General features: G+C 38.2%; 1 protein-coding gene across 1 annotated transcript in view; it reads right to left on the bottom strand.

The window, feature by feature from the left end:
- The window catches only part of SLC49A4 (solute carrier family 49 member 4), an 89924-nt gene that overhangs the window by 48104 nt on the left and 17663 nt on the right, over nucleotides 1–24157 (bottom strand). Inside the window, exons 3-4 of the mRNA XM_082839862.1 lie at nucleotides 11992–12257; nucleotides 516–645 (exon numbers count right to left, since the gene is read on the bottom strand). Coding sequence (XP_082695988.1) covers nucleotides 516–645; nucleotides 11992–12257 — 396 coding nt within the window. The remainder of the gene's footprint in view (nucleotides 1–515; nucleotides 646–11991; nucleotides 12258–24157) is intronic.

Here is a 24157-nt window from a genome sequence, read left to right as displayed (position 1 = left end):
TGTTTCTATTTTATTTTATTTAATTTTTAAACATCTTTATTGGAGTATAATTGCTTTACAATGCTGTGTTAGTTTCTGCTATATAACAAAGTGAATCAGCTATACATATACATATATCCCCGTATCTCCTCCTTCTTGCATCTCCCTCCCACCCTCCCTATCCCCAAGCTGATCTCCCTGTGCTATGCAGCTGCTTCCCACTAGCTATCTATTTTACATTTGGTACTGTATACATGTTAGTGCCACTCTCTCACTTCATCCTAGCTTATCCTTCCCCCTCCCGGTGTCCTCAAGTCCATTCTCTACATCTGCATCTTTATTCCTGTCCTGGGCAATTTTTAAAGATAGATTTCTGATAAGAAATCTCTCTAAAATATTTAACCAATATTTTATCAATTATTTACAACCTGATTAGTAGGTTGTTGAAAAACTACTATCTTAAATTATCTTAGAGAAATGTGGAATCATCTTCAAGGTGCTAGTCAAAACCAGTAAGTGATTTTAAGTATATTTACCTTAATAATCTACAAAAGCTCCGCCGATAACTCAGCCGCTGGCTAGCTGCAGCAACACTGGGAGGAAGAGGAGGTCGTGGTGGGAAATAAGCTAGAGTTGCAGAAAATAGTAAGCAGACAACTCCAAACTCTGAAAAAAAAAAAAGTAAAATGTTAATCAGACAACACAAAAAGTTCAGTATCTCAAGTATCTATCTAACAAATATTTATTGCGCATCATTGAAGCTTTAGATATATAAAGATAAGCAAAATATAGTACTTGCCTAGCCAAAATAGCTCAGTATTGTGAGAAAGACTGATACATAAAAATGTAACTTTTAGCAGGTAAGAAGTCATAAGGAAATAAGTATGGTAGACTTATGGTATAGTACACTACACAGAAAGAGGACTGAGGCAGTAAACAAATGTTACTCTGGAGGAAACACATTAAAAACCAACAGTACTATCTACAACAGAGATCTTTAAACAGGTCTAGGATGACTGTCTAATAAGCATGGTCCTAAGAAATAAAGAATATAATAGAAAATTGCTAAGAACAGAATAGGAGAAGGTTTGTTTGACCAATGACAGGATATTCTGATGCACTGTGTAGGACAGACTCAATTTATAGACTACATGGGAAATCGGACAAAACAGAAGAGCATCCAAAAAAGAAAAAAAAAAGAAAGAAAGAAACCAGGAGACAGCAAAATTTAACAAACACAAGACTAGCTAATGTAGGCTATTAAACAATCAGAAGTAAAATGAACATCTGAACAATCTTAGTTTGGCACCATTACAGAAGGAAAGGTTCCTAGGAGTCCTGATCATTCCCTCCAGAGTTCTGGCACATGGAAACTCCAGCTTTTGACTGTGCCCAATTTAGTAGAAAAGCATGACTCTAGTAGAAAAGTCAGGAAGCCTTGGAGTATAGATGTATCCATGCCATTAATTAACTTATAAATTGAATGAATCCCTTACTCTTTCTGGGCCAATAAAGGAAACGGATTAAGTGATTTCTAGAGATCCGTTCAGTAGGATAATTCTAATTCTAGGGCTATATTCTTAGCAAAAGGTACAATATTTCTATAAGACACTTAACCACAGATAATGTCTTTATTCTTTGACAATCTGAGGAACAACAAGAAGTAAATGAATTGCTTTAATTTACAGTCCTTTTCATTATTCGTAACAATGAATGAGCATCTTCCATATGCTTATTGGTCATTTGTATTTCTTCTGTGATTGCCTTGTTTGTATTCTTTGCCCATCTTACTACTGGCATTTTTGTAAACAGCTTCACTGAGATATAATTCACGTGACATATAATTCACACATTAAAGTGCATAATTCAATGAATTTTACAACCATCACCACAATTAAAAAATTTTTTATCATCCCCCAAAGAAACTCTGTATCCATTACTCCACAAATTTCCTAGCCCAGGCAACCATTAATCTGCTTTCAATCTCTATGGATTTGAGTACTATGGACATTTCTAATAAATGGAATCATATAATACGTAGTCTTTTGTGACTGGCTTCTTTAACTTAATGTTTTCAAGATTCACCCATGTTGGAGCAGTACTTTATTTTTTGCCAAATAATATTCCACTGAATGGATATACCACATTTTTAAATACACTTAGTTAACAGACATTTAGATTGTTTCTACTTTGGGGCTATTATGAATAATGCTACTACAAATATTTGCGTGCAAATTTCTGCATGGATGTATGTTTTCATCTCACTTAGGCATATACCTGGAAATGGAATTGGTGGGTCATATGGTAATCTATGTTTAACATTTTGAGGAACTGCCAACCTGTTTCCAAAGAGGCTGTATCATTTTATATTACTACCAGCAAAGACGAGGGTTCCGATTTCTCCACTTTCTCATCAACACTTGTTATTTTCCATTTTAGTGATTATAGTCACCCTACTGGGTTGAAGTTTAACTCATTATGGTTTTGATTTACATTACCCTAATGAATAATGACAATGAGCAACTTTTCATGTGCTTCTTGGCCATTTGTGTATCTTCTTCGGAGAAATCTCTATTTGAGTCCTTTGCCCATCTTTTAATTGAATTGTTTGTCTTTTTGTCGTTGAATTGTAAGAATTTAAAAAAAATATTCTGGATACAAGTTCCTTATCAGATATATGATTTGCAATTATTTTCTCCCATTCTATGGGTCTTTTCACTTTGTTGATGGTGTATTTTGAAGCACAAGATTTTAATTTTAATGAAATCCTAGTTTTCTATTTTTCTTTTGCCATTTGTGCCATTTATCCTTTATAAAAAGGCTTCGCCTAACCCAAGGTCATGAAGGTTTACTCCTATGTTTTCTTCTAAGAGTTTATATAGTTTTAGTTCTCACATTTAGGTTTATGACCTATTTTGAATTAATTTTTATGTATGGCGTAAGGAAGGGATTCAAATTGATTCTTTTGCATGTGCATATCCAGTTATTCCAATACCACTTGTTGAAAAGCCTATTCTTTCCCCATTGAATTGTCTTGTCACTGTTGTCAAAAGTCAATTGACTATAAATGTAATGGTTTATTTTTTGGAATCTCACTTTTGTTGATTTATATGTCTATCATTATGCCAGTACCATGCTGTCTTGATCAGTGTAGCTTTGTAGTAAGCTTTGAAACTGGAAATTGTGAGTTCTCCAACTTTGTTCCTTTTTAAGGTTGTTTTGGCTATTCTGAGTCCCTTGCATTTCCATACAGATTTTAAGATCAGCTTGCCAATTTCTGCAACAAAGGCAGCTGAATATTAATTGAGATTGCACTGAATTTGTAGATAAATGTGGGGAGTATTATCACCTTCACAATATTAAAACTTCTAACACATGAACAGGATGTCTTTCCATTTCTTTAGGTCTTCTTTAGTTTCTTTCAATAGTGCTCTATAGTCTTCAGAGTGCAAGTTTTACACTTATATTGTTAATTTTATTCCTAAATATTTTATTCTTTTTGAGGCTATTGCAAATGCACTGTTTTCCTAATTACATGTTTGGATTGTTCATTGCAAATGTGTAGAAATACAGTTGATTTTTATATATTAATCTTGCACCCTAAAACTTGTTTTTTTAGATCTAATAGTTTTATTCTAGCTTACAGAGGATTTTCTATATTCAAGATCACATCATTTTCAAGAGATAGCTTTACATCCTTCTTTCTGATATAGATGCCTTTTACTTATTTTTCTTACTCAGTCATCCTGGTTAGAATCCCCAACACAATGTTAAGTAGACATGGCAAGAGTGGACACCCTTGTCTTGTTCCTGATCTCAGGAGGGGATGCATTCAGTCTTTGACCATTAAATATGATATTATCTATGGGTTTCTTGTAGATGCCGTAATATTATTAGGTTGAGGGAGCTCCTGTCTATTTCTAATCTGTTGGGTGCTTTTATCTTGAAATGGTACTGGATTTCCCAAATGCTTTTGTTTTTCATCTGTTAAGATGATCACATAGTTTTTCTCCTTCATTCTATTGATTTAACATATTACATTAGCTGAAGTTTGAACGTTAAACCAAATTGCATTCCAGGAATAAATCCCATTTGCTGGTGGTGTATAATCCTTATTATTTTACTGGATTTGGTTTGCTAGTATTTTGTTGAGAACCTGTGGGCCTATATATATTGGTCAAAAGTTTACTTATGATGTCTTTGTCTGAAATAATTTTAGTTTAAGAGTCATTAATCTCTTAAGACCATGATTCTAAGCAAAATATTTTTTAATGGAATGAAGGGTCATGGGACATTATCTCAGGGACGCAAACTGGAAAATACAAAAGCACTGAAGCAATAGCTGGAAGCTTTGAGTAGGGGTTTCTGCTTGACTGCATGAAAACCATAAGGCAGAGGATGTAGAGCATTACTACATGCCTAATAATGCCTAAAATCCAGTCATTTAAAAGATATAATGATTTCTTAAGCTTTCAATAAAAAGAATGATATAACAAATTTATATATAAAATTTATATATATTTATTTATATAAATTATAAATATATATATTTATAAATTTTAATTTAAATAAAATTTATGTTTTACCTACTTTCAGTTTTATTTACTTAGTTACTTTTACATTTCAACTTCTTTCTTTAAAAGGAGTGAGCTGTCGAGCAGAAGTAAGAAGAACTACAATCCTGCAGCCTGTGGAACAAAAATCACATTCACAGAAAGATAGACAAGATGAAAAGGCAGAGGGCTATGTACCAGATGAAGGAACAAGATAAAACCCCAGAAAAACAACTAAATGAAGTGGAGATAGGCAACCTTCCAGAAAAAGATTTCAGAATGATAGTGAAGATGATCCAGGACCTCGGAAAAAGAATGGAAGCAAAGATCAAGAAGATGCAAGAAATGTTTAACAAAGACCTAGAAGAATTAAAGAACAAGCACCTAAAAGAATTAAAGAACAAACAAACAGAGATGAACAAGAGAATAACTGAAATGAAAACTATACAAGGAATCAATAGCAGAATAACTGACGCAGAAGAACGGATAAGTGACCTGGAAGAGAGCATGGTGGAATTCACTGCTGCAGAACAGAATAAGGAAAAAAGAATGAAAAGAAATGAAGACAGCCTAAGAGACGTCTGGGACAACATTAAATACAACAACATTCGGCTTATAGGGGTCCCAGAAGGAGAAGACAGAGAGAAAGGACCTGAGAAAATATTTGAAGAGATTATAGTCGAAAACTTAGCTAACATGGGAAAAGAAATAGCCACTCAAGTCCAGGAAGTGCAGAGAGTCCCATACAGGATAAACCCAAGGAGATACACGCCGAGACGCACAGTAATCAAATTGGCAAAAGTTAAAGACAAAGAAAAATTATTGAAAGCAGCAAGGGAAAAATGACAAATTACAAGGGAACTCCCATAGGGTTAACAGCTGATTTCTCAGCAGAAACTCTACAAACCAGAAGAGAGTGGCATAATATACTTAAAGTGATGAAAGGGAAGAACCTACAACCAAGATTACTCTACCCAGCAAGGATCTCATTCAGATTCGATGGAGAAATCAAAAGCTTTACAGACAAGCAAAAGCTAAGAGACTTCAGCACCACCAAACCAGCTCTACAACAAATGCTAAAGGAACTTCTCTAAGTGGGAAACACAAGAGGAGAAAAGGACCTACTAAAACAAACCCAAAACAATTAAGAAAATGGTAACAGGAACATACATATCGATAATTACCTTAAACGTGAATGGATTAGATGCTCCAACCAAAAGACACAGGCTGGCTGAATGGATACAAAAACAAGACCCATATATATGCTGCCTACAAGAGACCCACTTCAGACCTAGGGACACATACAGACTGAAAGTGAGGGGATGGAAAAAGATATTCCATGCAAATGGAAATCAAAAGAAAGCTGGAGTAGCAATACTCATATCAGATAAAATAGACTTAAAAAAAAAGAATGTTACAAGAGACAAGGAAGGACACTCCATAATGATCAAGGGATCAATCCAAGAAGAAGATATAACTATTATAAATATATATGCACCCAACATAGGAGCACCTCAATACATAAGGCAACTGCTAACAGCTATAAAAGAGGAAATTGACAGAAACACAATAATAGTGGGGGACTTTAACACCTCACTTACACCAATGGACAGATCATCCAAACAGAAAAATTAATAAGGAAACACAAGCTTTAAATGACACAATAGACCATGTAGATTTAATTGATATTTATAGGACATTCCATCCAAAAAGAGCAGATTACACTTTCTTCTTAAGTGCACATGGAACATTCTCCAGGATAGATCACATCTTGGGTCACAAATCAAACCTCAGTAAACTTAAGAAAATTGAAATCATATCAAGCATCTTTTCTGACCACAATGCTATGATATTAGAAATAAATTACAGGGAAAAAAAGGTAAAAAACACAAAACACATGGATGCTAAACAATACATTACTAAATAGCCAAGAGATCACTGAAGAAATCAAAGAGGAAATCAAAAAATACCTGGAGACAAATGACTATGAAAACACTATGATCCAAAACCTATGGGATGCAGCAAAAGCAGTTCTAAGAGGGAAGTTTATGGCTATACAAGCCTACCTCAAGAAACAAGAAAAATCTCAAATAATCTCACATTACACCTAGAGGAACTAGAGAAAGAAGAACGAACAAAACCCAAAGTTAGCAGAAGGAAAGAAATCATAAAGATCAGAGCAGAAATAAATGAAATAGAAACAAAGAAAACAATAGCAAAGATCAATAAAACTAAAAGCTGGTTCTTTGAGAAGATAAACAAAATTGATAAACCTTTAGCCAGACTCATCAAGAAAAAGAGGGAGAGGACTCAAATCAATAAAATTAGAAGTGAAGAAGGAGAACTTACAACAGACACCACAGAAATACAAAGCATCCTAAGAGACTACTATAAGCAACTCTATGCCAATAAAATGGACAACCTGGAAGAAATGGACAAATTCTTAGAATGGTATAACCTTCCAATACTGAACAAGGAAGAAAGAGAAACTATGAACAGACCAATCACAAGTAATGAAATTGAAACTGTGATTAAAAATCTTCCATCAAACAAAAGTCCAGGACCAGATGGCTTCACAGGTGAATTCTATCAAACATTTAGAGAAGAGCTAACACCCATCCTTCTCAAATTCTTCCAAAAAATTGCACAGGAAGGAACATTCCCAAACTCATTCTATGAGGCCACCATCACCCTGATACCAAAACCAGACAAAGATACTACAAAAAAAGAAAATGACACACCAGTATCACTGATGAATATAGATGCAAAAATTCTCAACAAAATACTAGCAAACAGAATCCAACAACACATTAAAAGGATCATACACCATGATCAAGTGGGATTTATCCCAGGGATGCAAGGATTCTTCAATATAAGCAAATCAGTGTGATACACCATATTAACAAATTGAAGAATAAAAACCATATTATCATTTCAATAGATGCAGAAAAAGCTTTTGACAAAATTCAACACCCATTTATGATAAAAACTCTCCAGAGGGCTTCCCTGGTGGCACAGTGGTTGAGAGTCCGCCTGCCGATGCAGGGGACACGGGTTCGTGCCCCGGTCTACGAAGATCCCACATGTCGCAGAGCGGCTGGGCCCGTGAGCCATGGCCGCTGAGCCTGCGCGTCCAGAGCCTGTGCTCCGCAATGGGAGAGGCCACAACAGTGAGAGGCCCGCGTACCACAAAAAAAAAAAAAAAAAAAAAAACTCTCCAGAAAGTGGGCACAGAGGGAACATAGTAAAGGCCATATATGACAAACCCACAGCAAACATCATTCTCAATGGTGAAAAACTGAAAGCATTTCCTTTAAGATCAGGAACAAGACAAGGATGCCCACTCTCACCACTATTATTCAACATAGTTTTGGAAGTCCTAGCCATGGCAATCAGAGAAGAAAAAGAAATAAAAGGAATACAAATTGGAAAAGAAGTCAAACTGTCACTGTTTGCAAATGACATGATAGTATACACAGAGAATCCTAAAGATGCCACCAGAAAACTACTAGGGCCAATCAATGAATATGGTAAAGTTGCAGGATACAAAATTAATGCACAGAAATCTCTTGCATTCCTATACACTAATGATGAAAAATCTGAAAGAGAAATTAAGGAAACACTGCCATTTACCACTGCAACAAAAAGAATAAAATACCTAGGAATAAACCTACCTAGGGAGACAAAAGACCTGTATGCAGAAAACTATAAGACACTGATGAAAGAAATTAAAGGTGATACAAACAGATGGAGAGATATACCATGTTCTTGGATTGGAAGAATCAATATTGTGAAAATGACTATACTACACAAAGCAATCTACAGATTCAATGCAATCCTTGTCAAATTACCAATGGCATTTTTTACAGAACTAGAAAAACAAATGTTAAAATTTGTATGGAAACACAAAAGACCCCGAATAGCCAAAGCAGTCTTGAGGGAAAGATACGGAGCTGGAGGAATCAGACTCCCTGACTTCAGACTATATTACAAGGCTACAGTAATCAAGACAATATGGTACTGGCACAAAAACAGAAAAATAGATTAATGGAACAAGATAGAAAGCCCAGAGATAAACCCACGCACCTATGGTCACCTAATCTATGACAAAGGAGGCAAGGATATACAATGGAGATAAGACAGCCTCTTCAATAAGTGGTGCTGGGAAAACTGGACAGCTACAGATAAAAGAATGAAATTAGAACACTCCCTAACACCATACACAAAAATAAACTCAAAATGGATTAAAGACCTAAATGTAAGACCAGAAACTATAAAACTCTTAGAGGAAAACATAGGAAGAACACTCTTTGACATAACTCACAGCAACATCTTTTTTGATCCAACTCCTAGAGTAATAGAAATAAAAACAAAAATAAACACATGGGACCTAATGAAACTTAAAAGCTTTTGCACAGCAAAGGAAACCATAAACAAGATGAAAAGACAACCCTCAGAATGGGAGAAAATATTTGCAAACGAATCAATGGACAAAGGATTAATCTCCAAAATTTATAAACAGCTCATGCAGCTCAATAGTAAAAAAACAAACAACCCAATCCAAAAATGGGCAGAAGACCTAAATAGACATTTCTCCAAAGAAGACATACAGATGGCCAAGGAGCACATGAAAAGCTGCTCAACATCGCTAATTATTAGAGAAAGGCAAATCAAAACTACAATGAGGTATCACCTCACACGGATTAGAATAGGCATCATTAGAAAATCTACAAACAACAAATTCTGGAGTGGGTGTGGGGAAAAGGAACCCTCTTGCACTGTTGGTGGGAATGTAAATTGATACAGCCACTATGGAGAACAGGATGGAGGTTCCTTAAAAACTAAAAATAGTTTTTAGACCATATGACCCAGCAATCCTACTACTGGGCATATACCCAAATAAAACCATAATTCAAAAAGACACATGCACCCCAATGTTCCCTGCAGCACTAGTTACAATAGCCAGGTCATGGAAGCAACCTAAATGCCCATCGACAGACGAATGGATTAAGGAGATGTGGTACATATATACAATGGAATATTACTCAGCCATAAAAAGGAACGAAATTGGGTCATTTGTTGAGATGTGGATGGATCTAGAGACTGTCATACAGAGTGAAGTAAGTCAGAAAGAGAAGAACAAATATCATATATTAACGCATATATGTGGAACCTAGAAAAATGGTACAGATGAACCGGTTTGCAGGGCAGAAATAGAAACACAGAAGTAGAGAACAAACGTATGGACACCAAGGGGGGTAAGCGGTGGCGCGGGGGGTGGGTGTGATGAATTGCGATATTGGGATTGACATGTATACACTGATGTGTATAAAATGGATGACTAATAAGAACCTGCTGTATAAAAAAATAAATGAAATTAAATTTTTTAAAAAAGTCATGCCTTTTCCTATATAATAAAGTGGGAGACTGAAGAGTAATGTAAGCAGAAAATACCAAATTTCCTGTGCATTCTGCAATAACATTGGGTCCCCAAAATAAAACAAAAAAAGAGAAAAGGAGTGAGCTGTATACAGGGGGTTAAATGCTTTATTTACTGCCACCACCTCTAATTTCACTTTTCTTCCCTCCAAATCCTACTGGGTTGGCCAAAATATTCGTTTGGGTTTCTCCATGTTCCAGAAAAACCCAAACGAACTTTTTGGCCAGGCCAATGTTTTGAAATGTAAATTCCATTATAGAACTCTCTAGTGTAAAATTCTCCAGAGTGTGGCCTTTGCCTACAACATGATGAACTTCAAACCCTTTACTTCTGCTTAGAATGCTTGTGTGGTATGGCTTACCTCTCTGGCTTCATCTATCACCACTCTCACCAGATCTAAGCTACTCTGGGTTTTCAGTTACTTGAATGCAGCAGACTCTCCCCGCCATTACTGGGCTTCTCCTCCATGGTTCTCTCTGTCTTTCTAATGTATTCTTCCTTCTGCCCATTATAGTTAGGTAACTCTCATCCATCAGGTTCCAACTTAAATGCTGCAACTCCAGGAAGCTCTACTTGACCACCAAAATCTGGTTAGGTGCTTCTCCTCTGAGCTCTCAAAGCAACTGTAGATCTTTGGTTATAGCCCTTACCACCCTGTTTTACAACTGTTTGTCTGTATCCTTTGGGACACTGTAAGTTCTGTCTGGTCAGGAACCATGTTTACTTCAGTGCCTAGCACACTGACAGATACATAGGAGTTCAAAATATATTTGTTAAATTAATAAGTAAATACATGAACTAATATGAAGTACATCATAATCTGGTCCTTTATCTTTCCAGTCTCATTTTCTGCCACTTGCTACCTACACCCAAACACATATTTACACCACTCTAGTCACAGCAAATTACGTGCAGTTCCCTGGACATACTGAGCTCTCTCATACCTTCTCTGCCTTCTCACTTGCTGTTCCTTCTATAAGGAACCTTAATCCGCTTGAACATTCAGTCAAGCCTTCCCTGACTCCTCAACTTCTCCCCAAAGCCAAGTCAATTAGGCCTTCTAAGCTCTGTATATCCTTATTTGTATTATAATGATCTCATCAGTGATCTTACCAAATCCCAGTGCTTAGCAAGGTCCTTGATATATAGTAAACACTTATAAAAAGTTTTCTGAATGCAGAAGGAAATAATAAACAGGCACATGGGGAGAGAGGAGATATATATATATATATATATATATATATTTTTTTTTTTTTTTTTTTTTTTGCGGTACGCGGGCCTCTCGCTGTTGTGGCCTCTCCCGTTGCGGATCACAGGCTCCGGACGCGCAGGCTCAGCAGCCATGGCTCACGGGCCCAGCCGCTCTGCGGCATGTGGGATCCTCTGGACCGGGGCACGAACCCGCATCCCCTGCATCGGCAGGCGGACTCTCAACCACTGCGCCACCAGGGAAGCCCCAGAGGGGATATATTTAAGGAGATCTAAGAGTGGACTAGGGCTTGACTCTAGAAATAAAGAGAAAGGACCCAGGACAATATTTTGAAAAGATCAACGTCCCTTATGAATAGACTAAACATACAGAGAGTAGGAAATGAAAAGGATAAATCATGGGTGATACAGGTTTATAAGGTTAGAGAACACGGCCAATGACAGGGAAACTGCAAGGGAGAAAATGGGCTTAACACCTACCAACAGATGCTTAACAAATATTTATCGTGGATCATGACGTTCAGCTTTTTATACTGATACCTAGAAAATACACCACAGTGCTTAACTGTATGGACAGGAAGAGCAAAGTTAAGAAATAACCTTACATGTAGCAATAATACATTTTAAACTTCCAAGAAAGGGTCAGTTTCAAATAGGCATCTCCATATTACATGAAAGGAAAGCACATATATGAATATGTATGGATTAGTCCTCTACTTCATAAGAAGTGATCTGGTATACAAAAAGTAGAGTGAAGATGATGGGGATAAAAGACAAAATATAACAGGAAGAAAATAAACTTCAAAATACCTGCATATAATACAGTCTCTATGCGATCTTTAATGTGGGCCCTGCTATTCTCTGAAGCAAGAAGAGGCGCCGTCCCATTGGGAGCTGGAACAACAAGTGGTCCAACTAAAAATGCACATGCTCCCCCAAGATAACTGAGCATTGATGCAATAGCTGTGGCAGTGGCCCGCTCGTCTGCAGAGAACCACGTTGTGGAGAGGAATGGAGCTGCGTTCATTACAGTTGGACCTGCCAATCCGTTTAACAGCTGTCCTGCATGGATTAGTCTGCAATCAAACAAATTAAAAGGCTGTGAGGTAGCTGAGACAGGAATCTTCTAGACAAAAAGAAGTTAGCCACACTGCAGTTAACTATGGCAATAAGAATACATATCTGTAAAAACTATGACACACCTGAAATGTAAAGTATGGTGACTCTCTGTGAGGGAGATAAAATACAGCAATAGTCACCCCTTATTCATTTCACAAATATTTACCAAAGCCTCTGATCTGTGTCACATTCCAAACTAAATACTTCCAATAACTTGTTTCATTTGTTATCACAACACTATGTGGAAGCTATTATTATCCCCATTTATTGAGATATGAAAGCTTTGGCTTGGAAAGATAAAGAAACTTGCCCAAGTGCTAACAGGCAAGCTAAGATTTAGACCCAGGTTTGACTCCCAAATCCATACTCTATTAGACTGCCACTCACGGAGACCTAGTAAGTGCCGCCAGCCCTACAAATAACACAGTTCGTTGAGCTCAACCTTCCACACCTACTCTGTGCCAGGTGATGGAAATACAAAAAAGAAAGTAATCATTACAGAATCTTCTAATGGAAGAGGAATCAGAGGATCTAGTCTGCACCTAACTAGTTGAATGGCCCTGGGTAATATGTCTTTGTAGGATTCCATTCCTTCTCCTCTAAAATGATGAGATTAGTTTAAATTGAATATTCATGCCTCGAGCATTTGTTAGGTTAAGGTACTATAATCACAGATCACTAGGTCCCTTCCAGTCCCAATCCTCTGACCATGACTTTAATTGTAAGGGTTAGTGAAAAGTAGTTTCTTGCTTCCATTCCAGTTGTTCTCTTGCTCATCCTTCCTCACTATTCTATTCAGTGCTCTATCCTGTTCCCTGCTGAACACGGAACGTGAAAACCCTTTCCCACGTTTCTTCCTCCACCCCCAAAATATACATTCACATTCAAGAGTAGCCTTGAAGGAGAAAAGAAGCCAAAAGTCCAAAAAGCACAGACAAGAATGTGGAACCTAGAAAAATGGTACAGATGAACCGGTTTGCAGGGCAGAAATAGAGACACAGAAGTAGAGAACAAACGTATGGACACCAAGGGGGTAAGCGGTGGCAGACAAGAATGGGAAGTGAGTCAACCTCTTCTACCTTGGAGGTAGAGGAAAGGGAAGGAACAGTGTATGTGACATACACATGATACTACCTACTTTTTCTTTCTGTTCCTTTTGCTTTTCAGTCACCATGTGGGTGCCAAATCCTCTTTTTAACAAGTACCACCTTAAGCTACTTAGAAAAAGTTTTTCAAATGTACAAGGAAATAATAAACAGGCATGTGAGGAGAGGTAGGGCCCTAATGTAGAAGCATAAGTGAGTGGGAAGTGAAATATGTGAATTACATCTGCTCAAATCTTTGTATATGTTGGAAAAGTTATTCGAAGGCAAAATGGCTTCAAGCATCGTTAATATTACTAAATTAAGAAAACCAAAGACATTTAAAATTTTTCTTGGGTAAGGGGGAGGTATTTTCTAGATGACAAACACAATGAAACTGCTTATAAACCAAATACCTCCTCCAAATGCCAGAGGGTCCCCAGCTGTCACACAGAAATTTCATCATAGAAGTATTCTTGAAACACTGTCATTAAGTGGTTTTAATCATGACTCGTGATGGTACAATAATCAAACGACACATGACGGCTCATAAAGGTAACTGCTTTGACATTTAACACCTTTAATGAGGTATTCCTGAAAGACTCATCTCATCTAGAAGGAGAAGGGTTGGAATGAGTAAGATTTATTATGCCTAAAAATGTTAAGCGTAGAAGGAGAACATGGAAGAAACGACCTATTAAAAAAAAAAAAACCTTGATAAAACAGTATGAATCCTGAAAACTAAGGTATAAAACTCAAATCATTGCCGTGGCTTAACTCTTTGCTACTTCTCAGTGAAATCACGAATAGACTATTTTCCAAGGAGTCATAGAACACGTGAGCTTGAGATAAGGTAAGGATCATCCAAGTCCAGTTTACTCAATTCTCAGATCAGAATATTTCTCACTATAACATGTATACCTGCTAAAGTAAGTATCCAGAGCACGTATAGCACTAGGGACATTACAGATGGCTACTAAGTCTAAAAGGTCACCCAACTTGGAAGGCCAACCTAAAACATGAATTATCAAAGTGAAAAATCATAGGGAAAAACAAGCTGTTTTGGCGTTTCAAAATTATTCTAATTTAAATAAGTAAGTGCTTTTTTGCATTAAAGTCATCATAAATAAATGCACTCCTCATAAATGAGCTCAGTAGGAGAACTGGGACCTACAGGATTTTGAGTTACCCTCTGAATTCATGGGAAACCTGGCAGGGAAATCCAGTGCCTGCTCTTCCCAGCATCTTTAAATTTTCCAGATCTTAGTTCTGCTCCTTCTTGCACCTATATCTTAGAGTCCCTCAGGGCCTGACACTTACTAAGTGGTTATAAGCACTGCCGTCTGGTAACCATGGCATAACACCAATCTGTAATATAAAGATTTTCATGTTTGCCTGACACTGGTTTCCGTCACCTACCATTAACTTACCCTATTTTTCATCTTGTTTATGTTCTCCTTTGCTGTACAAAAGCTTTTAAGTTTCATTAGGTCCCATTTGTTTATTTTTGATTTTATTTCCATTTCTCTAGGAGGTGGGTCATAAAGGATCTTGCTGTGATTTATGTCATAGAGTGGTCTGCCTATGTTTTCCTCTAAGAGTTTGATAGTGTCTGGCCTTACATTTAGGTCTTTAATCCATTTTGAGTTTATTTTTGTGTATGGTGTTAGGGAGTGTTCTAATTTCATTCTTTTACATGTAGCTGTCCAGTTTTCCCAGCACCACTTATTAAAGAGGCTGTCTTTTCTCCATTGTATATTCTTGCCTCCTTTATCAAAAATAAGGTGACCATATGTGCGTGGGTTTATCTCTGGGCTTTCTATCCTGTTCCATTGATCTATATTTCTGTTTTTGTGCCAGTACCATACTGTCTTGATTACTGTAGATTTGTAGTATAGTCTGAATGGGAGAAAATATTTGCAAGTGAAGCAACTGACAAAGGATTAATCTCCAAAATTTACAAGCAGCTCAATATCAAAAAAAACAAACAACCCAATCCAAAAATGGTCAGAAGACCTAAATAGACATTTCTCCAAAGAAGATATACAGATTGCCAACAAACACATGAAAGGATGCTCAACATCATTAATCATTAGAGAAATGCAAATCAAAACTACAATGAGGTATCACCTCACACCAGTCAGAATGGCCATCATCAAAATATCTACAAACAATAAATGCTGGAGAGGGTGTGGAGAAAAGGGTACCCTCTTGCACTGTTGGTGGGAATGTAAATTGATACAGCCACTATGGAGAACGGTATGGAGGTTCCTTAAAAAACTAAAAGTAGAGCTACAAAAAAAAAAATTTAAAAAAAAAAGAACTACCATATGACCCAGCAATCCCACTACTGGGCATATACCCTGAGAAAACCATAATTCAAAAAGAGTCATGTACCACAGCGTTTATTGCAGCTCTAGTGACAAAAGCCAGGAGATGGAAGCAACCTAAGTGTCCATCAACAGATGAATGGATAAAGAAGATGTGGCACATATATCCAATGGAATATTACTCAGCCATAAAAAGAAACGAAACTGAGTTATTTGTAGTGAGGTGGATGGACCTAGAGTCTGTCATACAGAGTGAAGTAAGTCAGCAAGAGAAAAACAAATACCGTATGCTAACACATATATATGGAATCTAAAAAAAAATAAAGTCATGAAGAACCTAGGGGCAAGACAGGAATAAAGATGCAGACCTACTAGAGAATGGACTTGAGGACACGGGGAGGGGGAAGGGTAAGCTGGGACAAAGCGAGACAGTGGCATGGACACATATACACCACCAAATGTAAAATAGATAGCTAGTGGGAAGCAGCCGCATAGCATAGGGAGATCAGCTCGGTGCTTTGTAACCACCTGGATGGGTGGGATAGGGAGGGTGGGAGGGAGGGAGACGCAAGAGGGAGGAGATATGGGAACATATGTATATGTATAACTGATTCACTTTGTTATAAAGCAGAAACTAACACACCATTGTAAAGCAATTATACTCCAATAAAGATGTTAAAAAAAAAAAGCCTTGGGGGAAAGAAAACTTACCCTATTTTATGAAATTAACTTGTTTGTAAAAATATATTTAAAAATAATTCAGTTATATATATAAAATCTTGTTTTCCCATTTAATAGTAATGCAGAGTTTTTTTTTTTTTCTGGAAAAGTACTGGCCCTAAGACATAATAAAATCATACAAACATTACCGTAAATTCTTTAAAATGACAATTAAGGAGAGGAAATAATTATAAATGGTTCAATACAAGTTGTATTATTTAATTCATTTAACAAAGAGGTCCTGAGTATTCACTGTGTATTGGGTAGGCACTGTGATAGCAATGGGTACATGGGATTATAAAATTAAAAAGCTAAAGCTTTTTAAGTAGAGTAGTTGAAGAGTAACCTACCAGTACTCTATCAGGAATATAAAGAAAAATAAGGCAATAATTAGGCCTAAGCTTGTGGGGCCTGGGACAAGAGTACTAGTAGAGGTCCCTGCACACCCTCCTTCTCCTCTGACCTCTGGTTCTGATCTATAACATCAGGGGCTTCACATACATGCACATGAACCTTAAGGTCCAACTCCATCCAAGCTCCATCTATCCCCTTCCAAACACCTGCCCCTTAGCTACCCCTTGGGCCTAGGGAGCACACCCCAGGGATGCAGTTCACTCTTGGAAGAACAGACCTGGGAAAGAGGTATGTTGCAGGGATTGCTGGGGTCTTGTGTAGCTTGAAAGTGGTGATGGGCAGGGCAGACACATCTCTTCGGCTCTACAGACTCCTCACCCCATAAGGAATGGCAAAACTGAAGGAAAACCAGAGTGGAACACTCTTAGGCATGGAGTCCAGGACAAGGATCCGGTGGCACTACTGGCAACAACAGTGAGGTACAGAGGAGGGATGGTTTGGAGGGCTGTTAAGGTGGTATAATAGATATAGTTAAGTGAATGACTGGATATAAAGGGGGGTACCCATAACTGTAGAAATGTCCAATAAGTGGTTGACTACAGGTTGCAAGCTAAGGAAAGAGGTCTGAGATGAGAGATACACATTGGGTTTGGGGAACAAACTCTGGAGAATACCATCATTTAAATAGTCAGGGGAAGAGGAGTCTAGAAAGACAATTGAGAAGGAGTAATTATAGAGGCAGAAAAAAAATAAAACAGGAAAACCTGGTGTCATAGTAACTAAGGAGAGAAGGGTTTAGAGAAGATGAAAGTGAGGTACCAATAATTTCAGATCAAACAGAAAGAGGGTTTAACTGAAATGTAACCACTGGATTCGGCAACAAGGAGGTCTTGCATGATCTGAGCAGAAGCAGTTTCAGGAGACTGCTGAGGATGGAAGTTGGATACATGAGAAAATAGAAATTTACAATTAGACTATTCATTCTAATTGTTAAAAACAGATGCCAGAACAAAAATTAGGTATATGAACTTGACAGTATGAAAAGGAAAAACACCCAGCTTACATGAACAGTCTGAACTTAAAAGTCTCTCTGCCTTCACATGCTGAAAGATAAATGCAACTTGTTGTGATTGTCCTAATGCTTTTGAAGCACTCCTGAAGGAAGCTGGCTTTCAGAAACTCATACCGATTGATCTGGGCTGACTGTTAAAAACAACATGGACATATATACACTACCAAACGTAAAATAGATAGCTAGTGGGAAGCAGCTGCATAGCACAGGGAGATCAGCTCGGTGCTTTGTGACCACCTAGAGGGGTGGGATAGGGAGGGTGGGAGCGAGGGAGACGCAAGAGGGAGGAGATATGGGAACATATGTATAACTGATTCACTTTGTTATAAAGCAGAAACTAACACACCATTGTAAAGCAATTATACTCCAATAAGGATGTAAAAATAAAAAAAAAACAAAAAAACAACAACACAGAACAACAAAAGAGGTGTGATTCACAACCTTCCGTTAAGTGAAGTAGATCACATAACTTAACGTTAATTTTTCCGTCATGATTACATGCTTCAGTTTTGTTTTGCAAGTAGCAGTTAAGTTCCTTGTGGGTAAGGACCACGGTTTCTAAACTCCCCAGAGTGCCTCCCAGGGTGCGAAGGCAGTGTGGATGCTCTCCAGGATCCAAGTACAGGGAAGTGGGGTCACCGAAATACACAACTAACCTGTGTTGTACAAACCTCACAAGGTTCCACCACATACATCACATCAGTTCCACTTGTAAATTTTAGAAAGCTTCTATTCAGCAATACAAAAAACAAGGTGATTAATATTTGGGAAACAAAACTTTTAGAAAAAGAAAATGAGAGTGGTTAGAGCGAGGCCAAGGCTTTAGCACTGTCTCCAGCACAGTGCACCCGGGGAGGGCAGGCAGAAGTTAGCAGCATGAGGACGTAGTTTTGTCTCCTGGGCAAAAAGCTCTGTAGCAGAAAGGGAGCTCTCTGGAAGCTGACTAGTTAATTCAAGGGATCTAACTCTTGCTTCCTTGCCTGAAACTTCATGCCTGATGAAGATGGGTATACTCGTATATTCACAGTTAGGAGACTGCAGGTGTCCTGACCTTTGCAGGTCAAGCCCTGACAGACGTGCCAAGGCGCAGGGGTGCTGCTCTCCTTCATCCCAGTCTCCTCTCACTGGTCCCTTAATTGACTCCCTCTCCTTGTCTCCCCCTCCCCACCCAACTTCCTTTTCTTCCCTTCTCCCTTGGGTCTTTTTTCTTTGTCCCTTTTTTTTCTCCTTACATAGCTTCTGCCTACTTCTGAGGCCTAGTTTACACTGTCCCCACAGGCCAGGTGGAAAATAGGGGAATTTCCCTTGTGGGCTGAGAAGAAGATTAGATCAGAGCTTTGGGAGTTTTTCCAGCATCAGCAGAACCAGATGGTAGAGACTAGGAAGTGGGAGCGGCCCACCAGTGTCGGTACTGCTGAGGCTGGCTGGCCCACGGCAGGCATGAGGACACCTAGCATGGCCTGGCCACATCTGCCCCGGCCCTGGGCACCTCAGCCCTCAATTGCTGCCCCTGCCCATGGAGAGGCCAAGGCTCAGGGGCACGTAGTGTGGCATTTCTGCACAGCTGCATTCCTTTTCTTATTATTCAATATACTATAGCTTTTCAAACAAATGCCAATAGCTAAAGTTCAAACTGAAGACCTGTAAGTTCATGTGTTTTCATGTACTTGACATTTTAGCTTGTATTTAATGATATTCTGGTATCCCAACCTTTTGCTTCCTGACATTCTGGAACAAATACCCATGATTCTTAAATTATTTTCTACTTAGAATAATACGATGTTTTAGAATTTGAATTTTTATAGTTGGAAGAGACTTCAAACCTCAGCTAGATAACCCACCCTCTTGATTTTATAGAAAAACCGAGTTCCAGAAAAGCTAATAATACATTTAAAATCACACTTATTTTATAACTTATTTATAACTTTCTTTTCTTCAAAAAGTATTTGTGAGGGGAGTTCCAAAGTCATATAACTAGCTAATGGCTAAACCAGGACTAGATATCAAAATTAAATGTGATTTCACCAGTCCACAATTTTTTTTTTTTTTTTTTTGCAGTATGCGGGCCTCTCACTGTTGTGGCCTCTCCCGTTGCGGAGCACAGGCTCCAGACGCACAGGTCCAGCGGCCATGGCTCACGGGCCCAGCCGCTCCGCAGCCCGTGTGATCCTCCCGGACCGGGGCACGAACCCGTGTCCCCTGTATCGGCAGGCGGACCCTCAACCACTGAGCCACCAGGGAAGCCCCCCTTTTTTTTAAGTTTAATTTGTTTTAATACAGCAGGTTCTTATTAGCTATTTATTTATTTATTTATTTATTTATTTATGGCTGCAATGGGTCTTTGTTGCTGCACATGGGCTTTCTCTAGTTGTGGTGAGCGGGGGTTACTCTTTGTGGCGGTGCACGGGCTGGCATATTTTTATTCTATACAGAGATGTACTTTATAAACCTTTATTATGACTAGCACTGGGGATAACATTAGAGAGTTGGCTTTTTAGAAACTGAGCAGGTATTTCCTCAGTGTAAATCCAGCATTCTTAACTTAAATTCTATGTATTTTTAATGAGAAATGATTTAGAATAAGAATACTTATCTCTAACACTCAATATGCCAATGGTTCACAAGCTTCCTCCCAATTCCCCATTCCTAATCATCCTGCATGAGAATAAACTCATGTGTTACAGGATTTTCTGGATATTGAAAATGGTCTAAAGTGCTAGAAGTAGTTTTCCTTTATTTAGCCCAAAAAGGCAATAAAAAGGGTCAGAGATGCTATGAATTAATTACAGGAAAAAGGAAGTTAGGAAGGGAGAAACAGACTGAAATGGTGAAAAGGAATGAGCTTTCTAAAGATTTTTACCATAGCCTCAGTTTTCTTTTATGAAAACCTACTTCCCTTTTGTACCCTTTAATAATTTTGGCCAATTATGATCCAATTAAAAATATCTACTGCATATCTACTATGGTCAATGCACCTACAGCAGACACTAAAGGGAATATAAAGATAAGAACTATAGTCTTGGCCTAAAGAAGCTTATAATAATAACATATCAAGTACAGTTACAGAAAGTTCATTAAAAAACACAGTGAAAAGAATATTGGGTTAGATATCAAAAGACTCAGCTTCTAGACTTACCTAAATTTATTAACTGTATAATCTTTGGTGAATCACTTATTCTCTTTCATTTCAATTTCCCCAAACGTACTTTATCTCACAGGATTTTTATTAAGGCCAAATACGATAATCTCTCAGCAAAGCTCGGGAGAAAAATGGACTTAGTCCTGGTCTGAGAGAGACCTACCTCCCCCCATTTTGTCTCATAACTTTTTTTTGTCTCATAACTTTTATTTTGTCCTCTTAGTTTAAAAGTATTTTTTATATATACTCGTAGTAGAAAAGAAGTGCAGAGAGAAGAAAAAGTCCATAAATTCAATCATTCAGTAACTCATATAACCATTCCTAATATTTTGATTTTTCAGTCTTTTTTTCTTTCCGTTTTTTTTTTCCCAATGCATCTCTCAATCAAGACAGGCACAGGTAATCATAGATATCAAATTGAATATACAGTTTTATGCACTAAATCATTTTAACTTTATAGTGCATAATAAGCATTTCTCATTTCATTCTTTAGATCATAATTGTTAATAGCTCCACTGATAGTCTATCATACAGATGTACAAAAACTCATTTAACATTTTCCTAATGTTTGTTACTTATTTGTTAATATTAATAATGGTGTTGTGATAACCTTTGTATAAAAATATTTGCCATTTCCAAATTATTTCCTTAGGGTCAATAAGTCAGAGGGTATGAACATTTTAGATCTTATGAAATATACTCCAAAGTTGTATTTCAGAAGAGCCTGTAGCAATTTACAGTCCCATCAGTAGTGGTCAACAGTGCCTGCCTCACCAGCACTGAATACCACTATTTAAAAAATACTCACCTAAAAATAAAGAAAAAAATTAAAAAAAAAATTTTTAATAGAAAAATAAAAATTACACACAAAGTTGGTGTGTTAGTTTTCTATTGCTGTTATAACAAATTACCACAAACTTAGTGGCTTTAAGACAACACTCATTTATTCTCTTACATTTCTGTAAATCAGAAGTCCAACATGGGTCTCACTGAGCTAAACTCAAGGTGTAGCATGGCTATGTTCCTTCCTGGAGGCTCTAGAGAAGGATATGCTTCCTCGTCTTTCCCAGCTTCTAGCAGCCACCTGCATTCCTTGGCTCCTGGCCCCCCTCTTCTGTCTTCAAAGCCAGCAACAGTGGTTTGAGTCCTTCTCACACTGCATCTCTCTGACTTCATCTTCTATCTCTCCTTTTAGGACTTTTGTGATTACATTGGGCCCACCTGGATAACCCAGGAGAATCTCCCTATTTTAGGGTCAGATGATTAGCAAACTTAATTCCACCTACTATCGTAGTTCTCTTTTGCCATGTAACAGAACACATTCACGGGTTCCGGGTATTAGAACATGGACATCTTTGGGGGATGGGGGTATTATTCTGTCTGTCACACTTGGTAAGGCCAAAAGGGATCTCCTTGTGTGTGTGTGTGTGTGTGTGTGTGTGTGTGTGTGTGTGTGGTTTTTTGCGGTACGCGGTCCTCTCACTGCTGTGGTCTCTCCCGTTGCGGAGCACAGGCTCCGGACGCGCAAGCTCAGCGGCCATGGCTCAGGGGCCCAGCCGCTCTGCGGCATGTGGGATCTTCCCGGACCGGGGCACGAACCCGTGTCCCCTGCATCAGCAGGCAGACTCTCAACCACTGCGCCACCAGGGAAGTCCAGGAATCTCCTTGTTTTAATTTGCATTTCTTTTTTTGACTACTGGTCTTTTTTCCCATTGGTATATTATAATTTTTCTTATTTTGAATGAGTGCTTAATATATTTATTTGTATTATTTACCTGTTCTTGCCCTTATTTTGACAAATATTTTCTCCTGTTGGTCAATTTTGTTTTAAGCTTAACAATTTGTACACTCAACAGTTTGTAAGTGGTCAGATCAATTTTTCTCTTTATAATTTTCCTGTTTTTCATGCTTTAGAAAAAAATTCCTATGTAGAGATCAGATAAATATTCCTATATATTGTTTTCCAACTAAATATTTAACCATTTAATTCATCTGAATTTATTTTGATGCATGGTGTAAAACGAGGATCTAAACTGACCTTTTCCCCCTAAACAGCCAGTTTGCCTGTGGTAGAGACAATAAACTATCCCCCAGTGTCCATTCTCTCTATTTTCCTTTTAATTACAGAGCACCCCAAGTCTGTGCTGGGGTGAGCTACAGTCTGCATTTCCAAGCTCCCCCTGCAGTGAGGTGGGGTCTTGTTACCAAGTTTGGGCCAATGTGATGAGAGCGGGAGGATTTCAAGGTCACCTCCTTGAGGATAAAATTCTCTCCCTGGTCTCCCTCTCCCTCTTCCTGTGGGATGAAATGTTACTACAGTGTGGATAAATCCACTCTGGACTGTCCTGCCAAGGCATCTCCCTAGGGAAGCAACAAGACAGAGGGAACTTAGGTTCCTTTGTAGAACAGAGGTGCCTAGGCCCTGGCCCACCTGCCAACTCTGGACTATCACATAAGAAAGAAATACTATCTTGTTTCAGCCATTATATTTTGAGACTCCTCACTATAACAGCTTAACTGTTCCCTGATGGAGAAATCAGCTCCAGAATTAGGATTCTGCATTCAGAAAGGCATAACATATTTGGCACTGACTTAGTGGTTAGGCTGCAGGCTGAAAAGGCAGGTGACTTGTGAGATGCAGCAAAACCACTGCTTGTGATTACCTGGAACTGGCTGGAAAAAAATCAGAACACTACTGTTTCCTGCCCCTTGCCGCTTTTAGGATGGCACTACAAGAGAGATGGAGCCAGGCAAGTGGTAGCTGGTTTGCAAGCACAGACGGAAGGGACAAGAGCTCTGCTAAGAGGGTTTCTCTCTGCCCAAGGCCTACTATCCAAATTGAATGAGAATCCAGGAATTTGAAGCCTCAGGTTGCTTCTGTATCCTAAAATGGCAGGAAATAACATCCTTCAGAGCCTGTCTAGCAGCAAAGATCAAATTAAAGGTGTTATTTTCCTACCCAGTCCTTTTTTCAGATGGCATCCTGGTAGCCACCACGAAATTGAGGGAAAAGGGATGAGCTGAGCACAGAAGCAGTAAAGGAAAGGAGATTCAGCAGGTGTAAGAAACACAGCCATAAGTAAAAATCTTTGGATGTGGCTACATTTACATGAACCCACTGGACGTAAATAGAGAAGCCTACTAAATGTTTGAGGGAAGT

Source organism: Leucopleurus acutus (genome assembly GCF_964270905.1).
Source record: "Leucopleurus acutus genome assembly, chromosome: 5".
Classification (NCBI taxonomy): Eukaryota; Metazoa; Chordata; class Mammalia; order Artiodactyla; family Delphinidae; genus Leucopleurus; species Leucopleurus acutus.
The sequence above is the reverse complement of the archived record's forward strand: the minus strand, read 5'-3'. Positions and strand labels throughout refer to the sequence as shown.